General features: G+C 63.2%; 1 protein-coding gene across 1 annotated transcript in view; it reads right to left on the bottom strand.

The window, feature by feature from the left end:
* MXD4 (MAX dimerization protein 4) overlaps positions 1-1,221 on the bottom strand; it is a 14,734-nt gene extending 13,513 nt beyond the window's left edge. The window contains exons 1-2 of the mRNA XM_040625248.1: positions 1,040-1,221; positions 840-939 (exon numbers count right to left, since the gene is read on the bottom strand). Coding sequence (XP_040481182.1) covers positions 840-939; positions 1,040-1,103 — 164 coding nt within the window. The 5' untranslated portion in view covers positions 1,104-1,221. The remainder of the gene's footprint in view (positions 1-839; positions 940-1,039) is intronic.
* Between the last annotated feature and the right edge of the window lie 10,931 nt (positions 1,222-12,152).

Raw genomic sequence — 12,152 nt, 5'->3', positions numbered from 1 at the left:
GGGGGGGGGGGGGGGGGGGGGGGTTCTCATGGCGGCGGGGAGAATGGAACCCCACAGGAGCCCTAGCTTGAGGTCCTCCCCGTCCCACTGCAGGGATGCACACCCCAGCTTTCTGCTTCTACAGCCTGGGAACAAGGCCAGAGGAACGTGGGGTGGGGGAGGGCTGCTGCACAGCGGCCTGCACCTCTTCCGGCTCCACTTAAAAAGGGCCTCCTGTCCCAAAGAAGGGGTCCCTACACTTGTCGCTGCAGTTTCACTTATGTCAAGAGACTGGGCAGGAGGGTGGATTCCGTGCGAGAGGTGGGGGCCCAGGGCAGGGCCTCCATGCGCCTTCTTTGTCCAGGCCCCCCGGGGGTGGGGGTACTCAGCCCAGCAGTACGAGAGATGCGGCCCACCCACCCGCTGCAAGCAGTGGTCAGGGCGGGCAGTCCCACGCTGCCGTGCACCGAGCCTCAGTTTCCCCGGACTCACGGGGCACCGGCCAGCGCCCATAGACAACTTTCTTCCTGCCCGAAAAAGTCCAGAACAACTTGGGAGCCGGGAGCGGCTGCGGGAGGAGACCCCGAGCGTCTGGCGCTGTACGCGTGGCACTGTTTACGCGAGAGGCCGAGGAGGCGCGGCCCGCGGGAAGATGGCGACGGAGCGGGCGGGGCCGGCCGGGCGGGGCTGCGGCGGCGGCCCGGGCGCGCCTCCTCCTCCAGGCTGGCCGCCGGGGCGCGCGGCCTGAGGCCGGGCTGCGGCCCGGGGGTCGCGGCCTGGGGAGGGCGCTCCGGGGGGCGACCCCGAGCGCCGGGCCGGGCGTGGGGCGGGGGGGCGGCCGCGCGGGGGGGGGGCGGTACCTGTTGTTCGGGGCCTTGCGCACCAGGCCGGCCGCCTTTGTCTTCTTCCTGGCGAAGTCGCCGTCGAAGGGCAGCACCGAGGCGTAGCCGTGCTCGGCCTCTGCGGACAGACGGCGCGGTCAGCGGGCCCCCGCCCCGGCCCCGGCCCCGCCGCCGCCCGCCCGCCCGCGGCCCGGCGCACAAAGGGGCGCGGGCGCTACCTCGGTCCCTGCGCTCCAGGTACTCGGCCGCCTCCAGCAGGATCAGCAGGGAATTCAGCTCCATCCTCCTACCCGCCCGCGCTCTCTGGGACGGCGGCGGCCGCTGCCCGGCCCTCTCCGGCCGGCTCCGCTCGCCGCCCGCCCCGCGCGCCCGGCGGCCCCACTTCCCCGACTCCCGCGGACTCTCTGCGCGCTCGGCCGCCACCCTCCGCCTCGGGCCCTCAAATTGACACATAAGGGCGAGCGGCGGCCGACGCAGCCAATGGGGGCCGGCGTTCCGGCTCCGGGGGCGGGCGCTGGGCCGGGCCGGGGCCAATGAGAGCTGGCCGAACGCCTCGGGCCGGGCCGAGAATGTTGACAGATGCGAAGCTCGGTTCCGATAGGCCCGCCGCGGTAGTAACAATTTAGAAGCCCAAGCTTAGCAACAGCACGTGGTGGCCCGGCCCCCGCGCTCGCTGACTGGCGGCTGGCGTGCATGTTAAGTAGGCGCCACGCGCCGATTGGCCCAGAGCAGTCTATGTAAAATAGGGACCGCGGACCAATGGCCGGCTGCGGGGCGCGCGGCCAATGAGGGCGCCGCAGCCGGACGCGTTGCCGAGAGGAAGCGTAGCGCGGTGCGACCGCATGCCGCCGGGGCCGGGCCCCACGGCCCGTTAGGGTGCGGGGAGCGACGGGTGCGCCTGGCCGGGCCGCCGGGTCTGCACGTAGTGTGCAAGAACCTGTTGCCCTGGGGCAGCCACCGCATCTCTGGCTCTGCGGGAGCACGGGACCTCGTGGTCTCCTCGGGGGTGTCGCGTGGGCTGCAAAACGACACCCCTTCCCGTCGGACACAGAATGACCCCGGCGATGGCGGGAGCTTGGAGGAGGGGCGTAGAGGCTCAGCGCCCAAGAACCAGATCTCCTTGGGCCACATCTCAACGGAGAGACCCAGAGAGGGAGGGCCCCGCAGAGCTGCCCAGTGGACCCCAGGCCTGGAGGAAGGGGCCCCCAAGAGTGGAGGGTTGCGTGCTCGTGTCTGGTCTGAGGAGTGGGACATTCCAGGACATTCCGGGCGCTGGTCCCCTCGGGCCAAGGAAGCGCTTTCTAGGGAAGAGAGTTGCCCTCTGTGGGAGGGGAGCGAGGACTCATCAAGCTCCTGGCTGTTGGGCGGCCCTAGTGGCTCCTGACCCTTAGCTGGAGCCGTAGGAGGAGGGTCTGGCAGGCTGGAGGCAGCCCCAGACTGGCCTGGGTCCCTTCGGTCTTCCTTCTCACCGGTTGTTGAGGCTGGTGCCCTGAGAGCCCCTGAGGAGGGGACCAGCAGGTTGGGGAGTGGCTGGACCCTGACCCACCCTGCCCAGTGTTCTAAACAGGGCACTGCTGCTGCCAACAAAAGTGAACGAAAACTAAAAATCTCAGCACTTTCTGTCCTAGGATCTACTGGGTGTTTCATACCCATTCCCTTGTGTACTTCTGAATCCTCAGTTTACAGACAAGGAAACTGGAATCCTGAGGTTTAGGGACAGCCAGGGTCTCCTTGCAACCCCAGGCGCATGTAGATCAGTGCTCCCATAGACGTGACCCAGGAACATGGAGACCTAGACACCTCCTGGCCTAATGCTACTTGCCGGGCATGAGAACCACAGCTGTGTGACCTGAGAAATGGGGTTAGGGATGTGTTGTCTACCCCTCAACCCTCCCAGCAGAGCTCAGCAGGACCCAATGGGGAACTCGGATACTGCCATGAGACAGCCCTGCATGGACATGATGACAACCCCTTGATGGTAACCCCAGCCCTTCCTGCTCCTGCCCCATGGTCTACCCAGGACCAGGGCAGAGCCCCTAAGAGCTGTGCAGGGTAAAGGAGGGTGCCCAGTTCTGGGGAGGGCAGATGCATGCAGAGTTCAGGGGTGTAGGAGGCAGGACCCCAGGCTCACCACCTGGTGGTCAGCATTTTGCAGAGTCCTTCATCCCTGCTTACGTGAAGGCTAGGCTGCTGGCCCAATCCTAAAGCCAGCCCCTTGTCCAGGGTGAGTGCACGTGCTGGGTGCCTCCCCTACTAACCGCCATGGGGCATGAGGGGTGCTATGTGTCATAGCCCACAGAGCACCTACCCAGGTGTGACCATGGAGCCACGTGCATACTGCACCCCAGCCTGGGAGGAGAGGGGTGGCCCCACCTTGCCTCCATCTGCAGCTAGGTTGCTTCAGGGACCCCTCTCCCAGCAACACCGGGGACCAAGCACTTCCCAGTGGCGCCACACTGCCTGTGAGTGTCGGTGGCACCGGAGCACATGCAGTGTGTCGGAGTGAGGGGAGAAGTGGGCCATGAATTAGGGGCTGGGCAGGAGGGCCAGGGCCTGGCGTGGGCAGAGGCTTCAGGCCCTCAGGTCTAGGGAGTAACCAAGGAGGAGCCCTGTGGGCCAGAGCCCCCAGGGAAGACACTAAGCAGCAGGGTGGGGGGGGGTTGCTGCTCTCACTTGGGGCCAGCCAAGGATCCACACCCACGAGCCTCAGTGTGCCCGCCCAGTTATGTTGCGGGAGGTGGGAGGGCGGCATAGGCGCAGCCAGCTGGCCCGGGGTCCAAAGCTGCAGGCCCTGTGCCACCCCAGGCCCAGTTCTGTAGGGCAGGTCTCCCAGGGCTGCATCACCTCTTCCAGGGAGGCTTCCCTGAGCCCAGGCTAGGCCAGCTGCCTCCTTACCTACCCCTCTCCCATGCCTGCCTAGCCCTTCCAGCCCCTCCTCCAGTGCAGGGTTCTGTCCCAGTGGGAACCAGCCCAAGTCCATGCCCCTGAGGAAGGACTCAGACCCCTTAGATCCCCTCTCTCTATCTCCATTTAGAGCCCAAGAGGGGGCATAGACCTCTCCTGCCCCCCACTTCTGATGCCCCTCCCAAGCACCCAGGCCCCAGGGGCCCTCCACCGTGCATCCCTCCTGCACCAGCCCACATTTCCTTCACAGTTCCATCCCCCAGATTGTTTTCCCTGCCTGTCCTTTAGGGGAGCCCAGCCCACCCCAGAGCTCCCAGACAGGGGCTCTAGGAGAAGGAGTGGGGCCTGAATCCAGAGGGACTTCCCAATTTGGCTGGAAGGCCCCCTCTGCCTGGCTTTCTTGGTTTCCTCCCCCATCCCCACCCTAACCTCAGCTTCCCTGGCTATAAAAGGAGAATGGTAGCACCCACCTCTTATAGCGTTGGGAGGATGGCATGAGGATTCCTGGCCCAGGAGCTCAGTAAAGGCGGCCTTACTCCCCACCCCCAGGATCCCATGAGGGTATTTAAGGCCCTAAGGTGATCTGAGGGAAAGAAACCTCTAGTAAAACTGCTTCCTAGCTTCTCCCACACCTACTGGGCCCTGACTTCCTTTCTCTGGACCCAGGGTTCCACCCCCACCTCGCAGCCCTGACTTGGGAACATGCCTGTGGCTCCCAGCATGGCACTAGGAAGCAGCCCCACCCAGGGTGGGAAGGTCTTCAGGGCCCTTCTTTCTCCAAAGCCCCCTCCTCACGCTTCCAAGATGACCCAGCCCTGGCTTCACCTTCTCCCTTGCCTCCTCTGTTGCTGGGGTGGACTCCCTGCTCCCACCTGGGTCCCCAGCTCCGGCATTCTGGGCAGGAGGCTGAGTGTGAGGGGCTGCCCTGCCTACCTGGGCAGCCCACAGCCTGCCTTTCGCCGGACCCATGGGGGCGGGAGGGCAGGGCACGTTTGGTTAGCTCCCTGCAGGCAGGTTCTGGGACTGGGGGCGGGGGGCAGAGAGCCTGGCCTGGGGTCATCAGGCACTGGAGGGCCATGCCTAGCCCAGCATGACAGCCAGCCTCCCAGAAGCCTTGGCTCCCCTGCCCTGAGGTGTCTGGTGTGTGCCAGCACCAGAGGAGAGTCCCAGGAGCTTCTGTCCCTGCATCCCTCCCCCAGAGCATCCCTGGATTCTAGTCTGGCCACAAGACCTTGGCCAACTCGCTTTAACCTCTCTCAGCCTGTTTCCCAGCTATAAAACTGTTGACAGTACTTGCCTTTTGGGGATGGCTTTGGTGTGAAAAGAAGGATCCATGGAAAGTCCCAGGCAGCAGTGGGCAGGGCACAAAGGAATGCCCAGAAAGTGGTGGGAATATGAACGTCAGTCCCGATTGGCAAGTGCCTTGAACCACTGGCCCTACACACAGAGAACCTGGGCAGGGCCTGCCCAGTCACCGTCAGTCAGCATCAAAGTCGAGACTGGCTGGGCTGGCGTGGCAGCNNNGTCCACGCCAGCCAGCCACAGGCACCAGGCCAGGCCTTTGAGCGTTTGGGGGCCTTCTACAAACCTTAGCACTCAGAGAGAACGGTGTCCAGAATACAGTAAGGGGTGGCAATGATATCAAGATGCCAAAGACATAATTAAATATGTGCGGAGCTAACATAATGTCAATGTTGTTTTTAAATTTAAAATAAGGAAATAGTTTGTTATATTTGTGAACAATTTTTGGAGTAGATTTGCTTCTCACTTTACAAGTTTTCCTGCTCTACTCAATGACCCCTGGACAATTCAGACATTTGTAAATTAAATGAAATTTTTTTGTAACCAAGATATCCAAAAACAAAATAAATTTTCTTTTAAAAAATGTTTATAGGACAAAAAAAGCATGAAGGTGGGATGTGTACAGATTTAGGCACTGGCTGTGGTGCTGAGCCAGTGGGCCAGAAACTGACGGCTCAGGGCCAGCGACCTGCCCAGGTGGGGTGTGGCAGGGGAGCCCAGGTTAGCCCTGCTGCTGCTCCAAGGCCCCTATTGGCTGTGGGCCCTCTCGTCTCTGAGGGAGATTAAGCCTGGAACAGATGGGCAGGTCTCCCTCCCACAAACAATAGGGGCCTCGGGGCTCACACCAAAAACCCCCCTCCCAGTACCGCCTCCTAGGGTTCACTTCCCTAGGCCTTTCTGGCCTATCCCCCACCCCTTCCAGGAAGCCTTCTGGGCCTTCCAGGCTGTACCTGGCTGCTACACATGGTCTTAGGGTAGAGACCTTCCAGTCTTAGGCTGGAGGCCCTGAGGGCCCAAGCCCAGGAAACCCACCCCCAGATCCCCACCCCTGAGCTCCTGGTCATCCAGCAGCTTCTAGACCCAGACCGTTGGGCTCTGGCAAGTGTGACCCAAGCTGCCACCATCCAAGGGCACAGAGGCCTCTCAGACCTCCGCCTACACAGCCCAGCAGGGCCCCGTGTGATGGGAGGCAGACAAGAGGTGACTGGGTAAAGCCATGTTACTGCCTCTGATGGGACCCTGGCCTCTGTCCCACCCACCTATCTCCCTGTGAGGTGTCCACACCACAAATCTGACCATGCCCTCCCCTGCTCGGAACTCTTCCATGACTCCCCAGTGCCCTCAGGACAAAGCCTGAATTTGGTGCCTGGGGTGATCCAGCCGTGCTCCACCCTTGCCAGGAGTACCCCTGTTGCTCAGACTCTCCGGGCTGTTCTGTGCTTCCATGGCCATGGCACCCCATTCTCTGTGGATACCCCGCTCACCCCCAAGGCCCAGCCGGCTTCACCAGCTCACGTGCCCCTGCCCCGACCTGCAGGCCCCCAAGGGCAGGGAAGATCTGGGGTGTCTGGGTGCCCATCTTTGCCCAGCCAGGTGCAGGCTCCAGCCCTAACGTGCCCTGAGCACAGCAGCAGAAGCCAGAGCCTTGCTTGTGCTTTTGTCTTGGGGGTGATGTCCACTTTGAGTGACTGCTCCGTTCTGGAATCTGCCCCTCCGCAGTCTCTGAGAGCATTGCTGACTCCTGCCAAGAGACCCCAGGCTGTGCTCTGAAAATGTATGTGAGGATGGGGGTGGGGGTGAGGCTGCTGTCTGGGAAGGCCACCTGGACGAGGTGGCTTTGGGTGGGCCTCTGAGGAGATAAGCGCCTCCAGGACCTGGGTCACGGGTTGGGGGGGTGGGGGGGCGGTCCACGAGGCAGGCACTTTGAGTCCTGTTCACCTTCCCCCCAGCTCCCATTGCAGAGTCGAGGGAACCGGAAGAGCGGGGAGTGTCAGCCCCCAGCCCTGGCCGCGGTGGTTTGAGATGTCCAGCTCCAATCAGGACCCCTCCTACCTGCTCTCAGACCGATCTGGGATGGGGTCTGCCCTGTGTGTAGTGCTTGCTGAGCTGGGACTCCCTCCGCCCCTGCAGGCAGAGCTCCATGGCCCCCCTTGTCCTGGCAGCCAGACCTGCTGGGAGAGCAGGGTGCAGGGTGGGCGACCCCTGGTGGCCATCAGGGGCTGTAGCGGGGACCCTGGATGGAGCCCGTCCTCAGCCCCAGGGGAGGAAGGGGAGCACCCCTCCGACCCCACTCCTGCCAGCGGCTTCCTGGGGAGATATTGTCCCATCACCTTCATCAGCAGCCAGGATACTAAACAGTCCCCTTCTTCGAGCTCCCGCCCCACCCCGGGCCACAAGGCTGGTGCCGCAGCCATCTGCCTGCTCTTCCGGGGGAGATGCACCAGGCCTGAGGACAGGCTGGCTGTATCTGTGCATGCTTGTGGGGATGAGGAGCCACAAGTGGGGGCGGGCAGCAGCGGCACCTCCAGAGGCCAGGGTGTGTGGCGGTGGGGGTGGGGAGACCCTGGACGGGAGCATGCGGCAGGAGGAGGCGGGACTGGGGGGGGGGTGTCCCCCTTCTCCCCACCCCCAGGCCACCTCCCTGAGGCTGACTGCGACGCTGTCCCTGCTCCAGAGACTCCTGAGGCCCCTTGGGTGCAGAGAGCTCTGGGTGCTCCCAGCCCAGACCCTCCATCCTCGGACTTGTTAACCTGCAGGCTGCATCCTGGTCCTGAGCAGCCCCTGCCTGTTGCCAGCAGCTGGGGGTGGCAGTGTTGGGGAGCACACAAGGCCTGCTGCCTAGGGCCTGTGCGTTGCCTAAGAGAGGGGTGAGGTAGACAAGACAGGCCCAGGTGCGCCCAGCTGCTGGCAGCCCCCCAGCCTTGCTCCTAATGCCAGACAGAGGTGTGCCGCAGGCACTCTGAGGCTGGTGGAGCCCCTGTCTCCGGAGCGGCCTTCAGAAGTGGCTCTCCAGGCACAGCCAGCCGGGGCTGTCTCAGGGCCCTCTGCTTCCGCCGCTGCCGCCTGCTAACTTCTGTGAGCCTCAGTTCCTCCACCTGACACAGGGATCTGCCCCACAGGGGATTGTCAAGAGGAGTAGAGAGCTCGGAAAACAGCAGCGGGAGGGCCATAGTGTTGGTGACAAAGGGAAACAGGAGGCTCAGGAAGCCTAGCCTGCTCGAGGCCCAAGGCCAGCTTGCAAGGGCTGATTCCAAATCTGGAGCTTTCGGCTCTCTCCCTGTCCCTAACCCCAAGGTTTCCCAGTCCTGAGCCCCTACTGTAGTGAGCAGCAGGCCATTCCTTCTAGAACCTTCCAGAGTGGGAAACTCTGTATTGGACTCATCCCCTCCTCACCAGGTCTTGGCTTTGCCCTTGGGGTGTGGATAGCCCTGTGGAAGGGTAGAGTGACCACAGGTCCCTGGTTTAGCCTGGAAAGTCTCATGACTCAGGACTGTCTTCATTCCTGAGCAAACTCTATAGCTACTCACCCTCGCTGGGGGCTCCCGTGGCCGGAGGCGTTCCTGCAGAGCAGTCTGGGGTGGGGTGCACAAAGGTAGGCTGAGTCTGGTGTGGAGGGCCTCCTGGCTCCCAGCCACAGCCAGAGGTCCCTTGTGTCCCTGGGGCCTAGGCCTCTCCCTCTGGAGGATGGCCCTGTCTGTGCTGAGGCAAGCCGACCCTCTTTCCTGGGTCTCCACTCCTCCCAGCCTGACCTGGCAGATGAGGAGGGCTTATCACATCTTAAGTCTGGAAGGTGACAACGGTGGGGCTTGTTAAGGAAAGGAAGAGGGACCCCCACAGCATCTCCCCATAGAGGTTCTCTTGGCATTGCCATGTAAGGGGCTGACTTCCTGGTCAGTGCAGCACGGGCTACACACCCCCCCCCAACCATGACCTTCCAGAAGGCACTGCTGTCCAGTCAGAGACACCAGCTGCAGCCACCCACAGGGGTGGGAGGGGCTCTGTCCAGGTGGGCAGCCTGACACCCCTTCTCTTCTGCTCCTGAAGGACTCAGGACTACTCCTAGGGAACCCCCAAATTCTAAACACTCTTTCACCTGTCAGAAAGAAAGTGGGTCTGGTGGCCACTGGGGTTTCTTCTCCCAGCCATCCCCCCATTCTCTGGGGTCCCAGTGTTTACCTCCAAGAGACTGGACACCCAATTCCCAAGGGATCAGTCTCCAAGAACAGAGGAAGGCGCCATTGCCATGACAACCCCAGGGTACAGCCCACCCGTCTGCATTTTCCCCAGGGTACTCCAGAAGGCACCCCCAGGTGGGTGGGTGGCCCAGCCCTAAACCAGGGTGGGGAGGGATCCAAGGTGGGGGTGTCCAAGAGCACAGCCCCCAACACACAGACCAGGGGTCTGAGCTGAGAACACATGAGACAGGGGCTGGAAAGGTAGTCAGGGCATGGGATGGGGCTTTTGGGGGTGGGACAGGCTGGCCACCCTTCTCCTAAGGACTGGTGGGAGCCCTTCAACTGTCCCAAGAGTGCAGACACCCCGAGCTTCTTAGGGGAGAACGCATATTAGCAAGAACACCACAGTTTCCCAGACAGAAAAAGAAGTCCACGTTCACATCAGAAACGAGGGTCTGCAATCCTTAAAGAGATTTATGGAAATGGCTTCGAATTACAGCATTTAGAAAATAAAAATAATTTCAATACATAATATCCCCTCCGCTGTATACTCCCCCCCCCAAAAGCCGTTTCTGTGCATGTGTACCCACTGTTCAGCAGTAGTTGGGTTTCCTATAAAAGAAGCAGTAGTGTGCCGTCTCTCTAAAAATAAAGCTGCAATCGTCACTGGAACGTGAAGCCTGAGAGTGAAGCCTGAGGTGTCTGTGCTGGGGCCCGCTGGCTGCCTCAGCCTGACAAGGTGGGCCAGGGTCCCCGGGGGGATGGAGGGAAGGGGGTGGTGGCAGCAGGTGGGCGGTGGTCCTCGGCCCCCGGGAGCCCTGGCCTGAGAACCTGGGGACCTGGGTCTCAGCGCGGTGCAGGCGGCTGTTTGCCCCCCATCCCACCAGCAGGTGGGCACCCATGGGCAGGGGCACACCTGCGGGCCCAGAGGAGCTGGGTGTGCATCTGGGTCTCCCCCTCCGAGAATAACCAAGATGCCTGTTGTTTGGCCAGAAGGGGAGCAGGGACGGGCCGCATAGGGGAGTGAGGAGGCAGCTGTGGGCTCGGGGCAGGGAAAGAATGGGCAGGGCATGGGGAAGCCCTACGGGGACACTGAGGCCTGCCTGACCTCTCTCCTGGAGGTGTTCCTCCTCTGCCCAGGATCTGACCCCAGGTGGACCCCACTTCCCTGGTCAAGAGCGGGCTCTGAGTAGGTCTTCTATGGCTGAGCCTCGAGAGAGCAGCTCAGCGGGCCAGGGGCCGGGGCGGGCGGGAGGAGCACCCACCCTGCCATGGCAGTCACCTGGCCACCTGGGACACCCCACTGCCCAGAGCCGACCTCCTGCTGGCCCCTGCTGCTGGTCCGCGGGCGGGGGCACAAGTGGGGCCAGGGTGGGTGGGACGGAGGCTGGCCGTCCTGCAATCTGGGCGGCCTGCAGCCCCCTCCTGCGACACAGCAGCTTGATGAGCGCGTGAGACCCTCCCGCGGCCAGCGCCCCTCCTCTCTGGGAGTCGCGCGGGAGCCGTGCGCTTGGGGGTGCTGGGGCTCGCGTCGCCCGCCTTGTCGCTGTAGAAGGGCGTGACGTGGAACACGTAGCAGTGCGTGCACACCCGGACGGGCTTCACCTGCCCGTGCGCGCAGCGGCGCCGAGTGCGAGGCAGCGAGCAGAAGATCTGAAATTGGAGGGGTGGGCCATGGGGGCAGCGAGCCAGGGTCCCCAACAGCCCCGGACCCTGTGCCTCGCCCCTCCAGACCTCGGCCCTGCGGAGGCCCTTCCCACCCCCGTCTCTCTGAGCCCGGGCAGGGCGGCAGTGGCAGGACTCTGCCGGTCCCCTGTGTGCCACCGGGACCTTCAGAAAAACCTGGTGCAGGTCACGGTCCCAGGAGGCCAGGCTCACGGAGGGGGTTCCAGTCCCACTCAGACCCTCTTTCCCTGCACATCCCCAGCTCTGAAGTGGCCCGGGGCAACACCATTGGGACCTGGGGGGCTGGGGGCCTCAAGTCCACACCCTGGGCCAGGTCAGAGCAGGGCCCAGGGCTCAGGGACCTCTGCACGAAGACCCCAAAGGCCTTGTCAGGGGCATCTGTCCTGGCTTCCAGATCCTGTGCACAGTCCCCCGGGGAGGCTTACAGCCTCGGCCCCCGGGGCCGCGGGGACGACCTCTGGCCACCCTGGCTGCTCACCTTCCCGCAGCTGCGGCAGTGGTGCTTCCGGCGGATGACGGTGAACGGTGCTTTGCACGCGGTGCAGAAGCCGCACACCTCATCTGGGACCCACTCCGGCGGATCTGTGACAGCGGGAACGGGGTCAGCCAGGGGGAGCCGTGGGGGTGGGGGGAGCAGGTGGGCTGGGGAGCATGGGCACCTCTGGCTGGGCGGGCCCCAGTAGCCCCTGCCCTCCTCTCCAGCCCTCCCCCAGACCCCGGTACTGACTCTGGTTTCAGGAGACTGCCGACATCACCGGACAGAGGCTCTGCAGCTCTTGCCAGCACCCGTCCGCCAGCCCCCCACCTGCAGCCTGCCCCTTGTGGCTGGCCAAGCCCCCTGGATTTAGGATGTGAGCAGGGAGTGGCCACCTGTATGACCCTCTCCTGAGCCTCTCTCTGTCAGCACCCAGCCTAGCAGGCCCTTGGGCAGACGTGGTGGTCGAGAAATGAAGAAATTGACCCCCAACTCAGCTCTAGGCGTGCTCCGTGAGGGCCTCAAGCGCCCCCAGCCTTGCCCGCCCCTGGATCCAGAGCAGTTCTCAGGCTCCTGGGGTCCTGGAGGCCCAGGTAGCCCCAGCCAGCCCCTCCCTCACACATATGCAGCCAGGCTGGGGCCAGGGGTCACTTCCTCCTTCTACGCCGCATGTGGGGCATGTCCCAGCTTATTTCTCAAGGCCCTGGCTTATGGAAACCTCTGGAGGTTTGCTCTGGAATTCAGGAAGCACATCAGCATGGGGAGAAGTGGGCTCCCACACGCAGCAAG

The sequence above is a fragment of the Ursus maritimus genome, unplaced genomic scaffold (genome assembly GCF_017311325.1).
Source record: "Ursus maritimus isolate PB19 unplaced genomic scaffold, ASM1731132v1 scaffold_8, whole genome shotgun sequence".
Classification (NCBI taxonomy): domain Eukaryota; kingdom Metazoa; phylum Chordata; class Mammalia; order Carnivora; family Ursidae; genus Ursus; species Ursus maritimus.
This window is presented reverse-complemented; position numbering and strand designations above follow the sequence as displayed.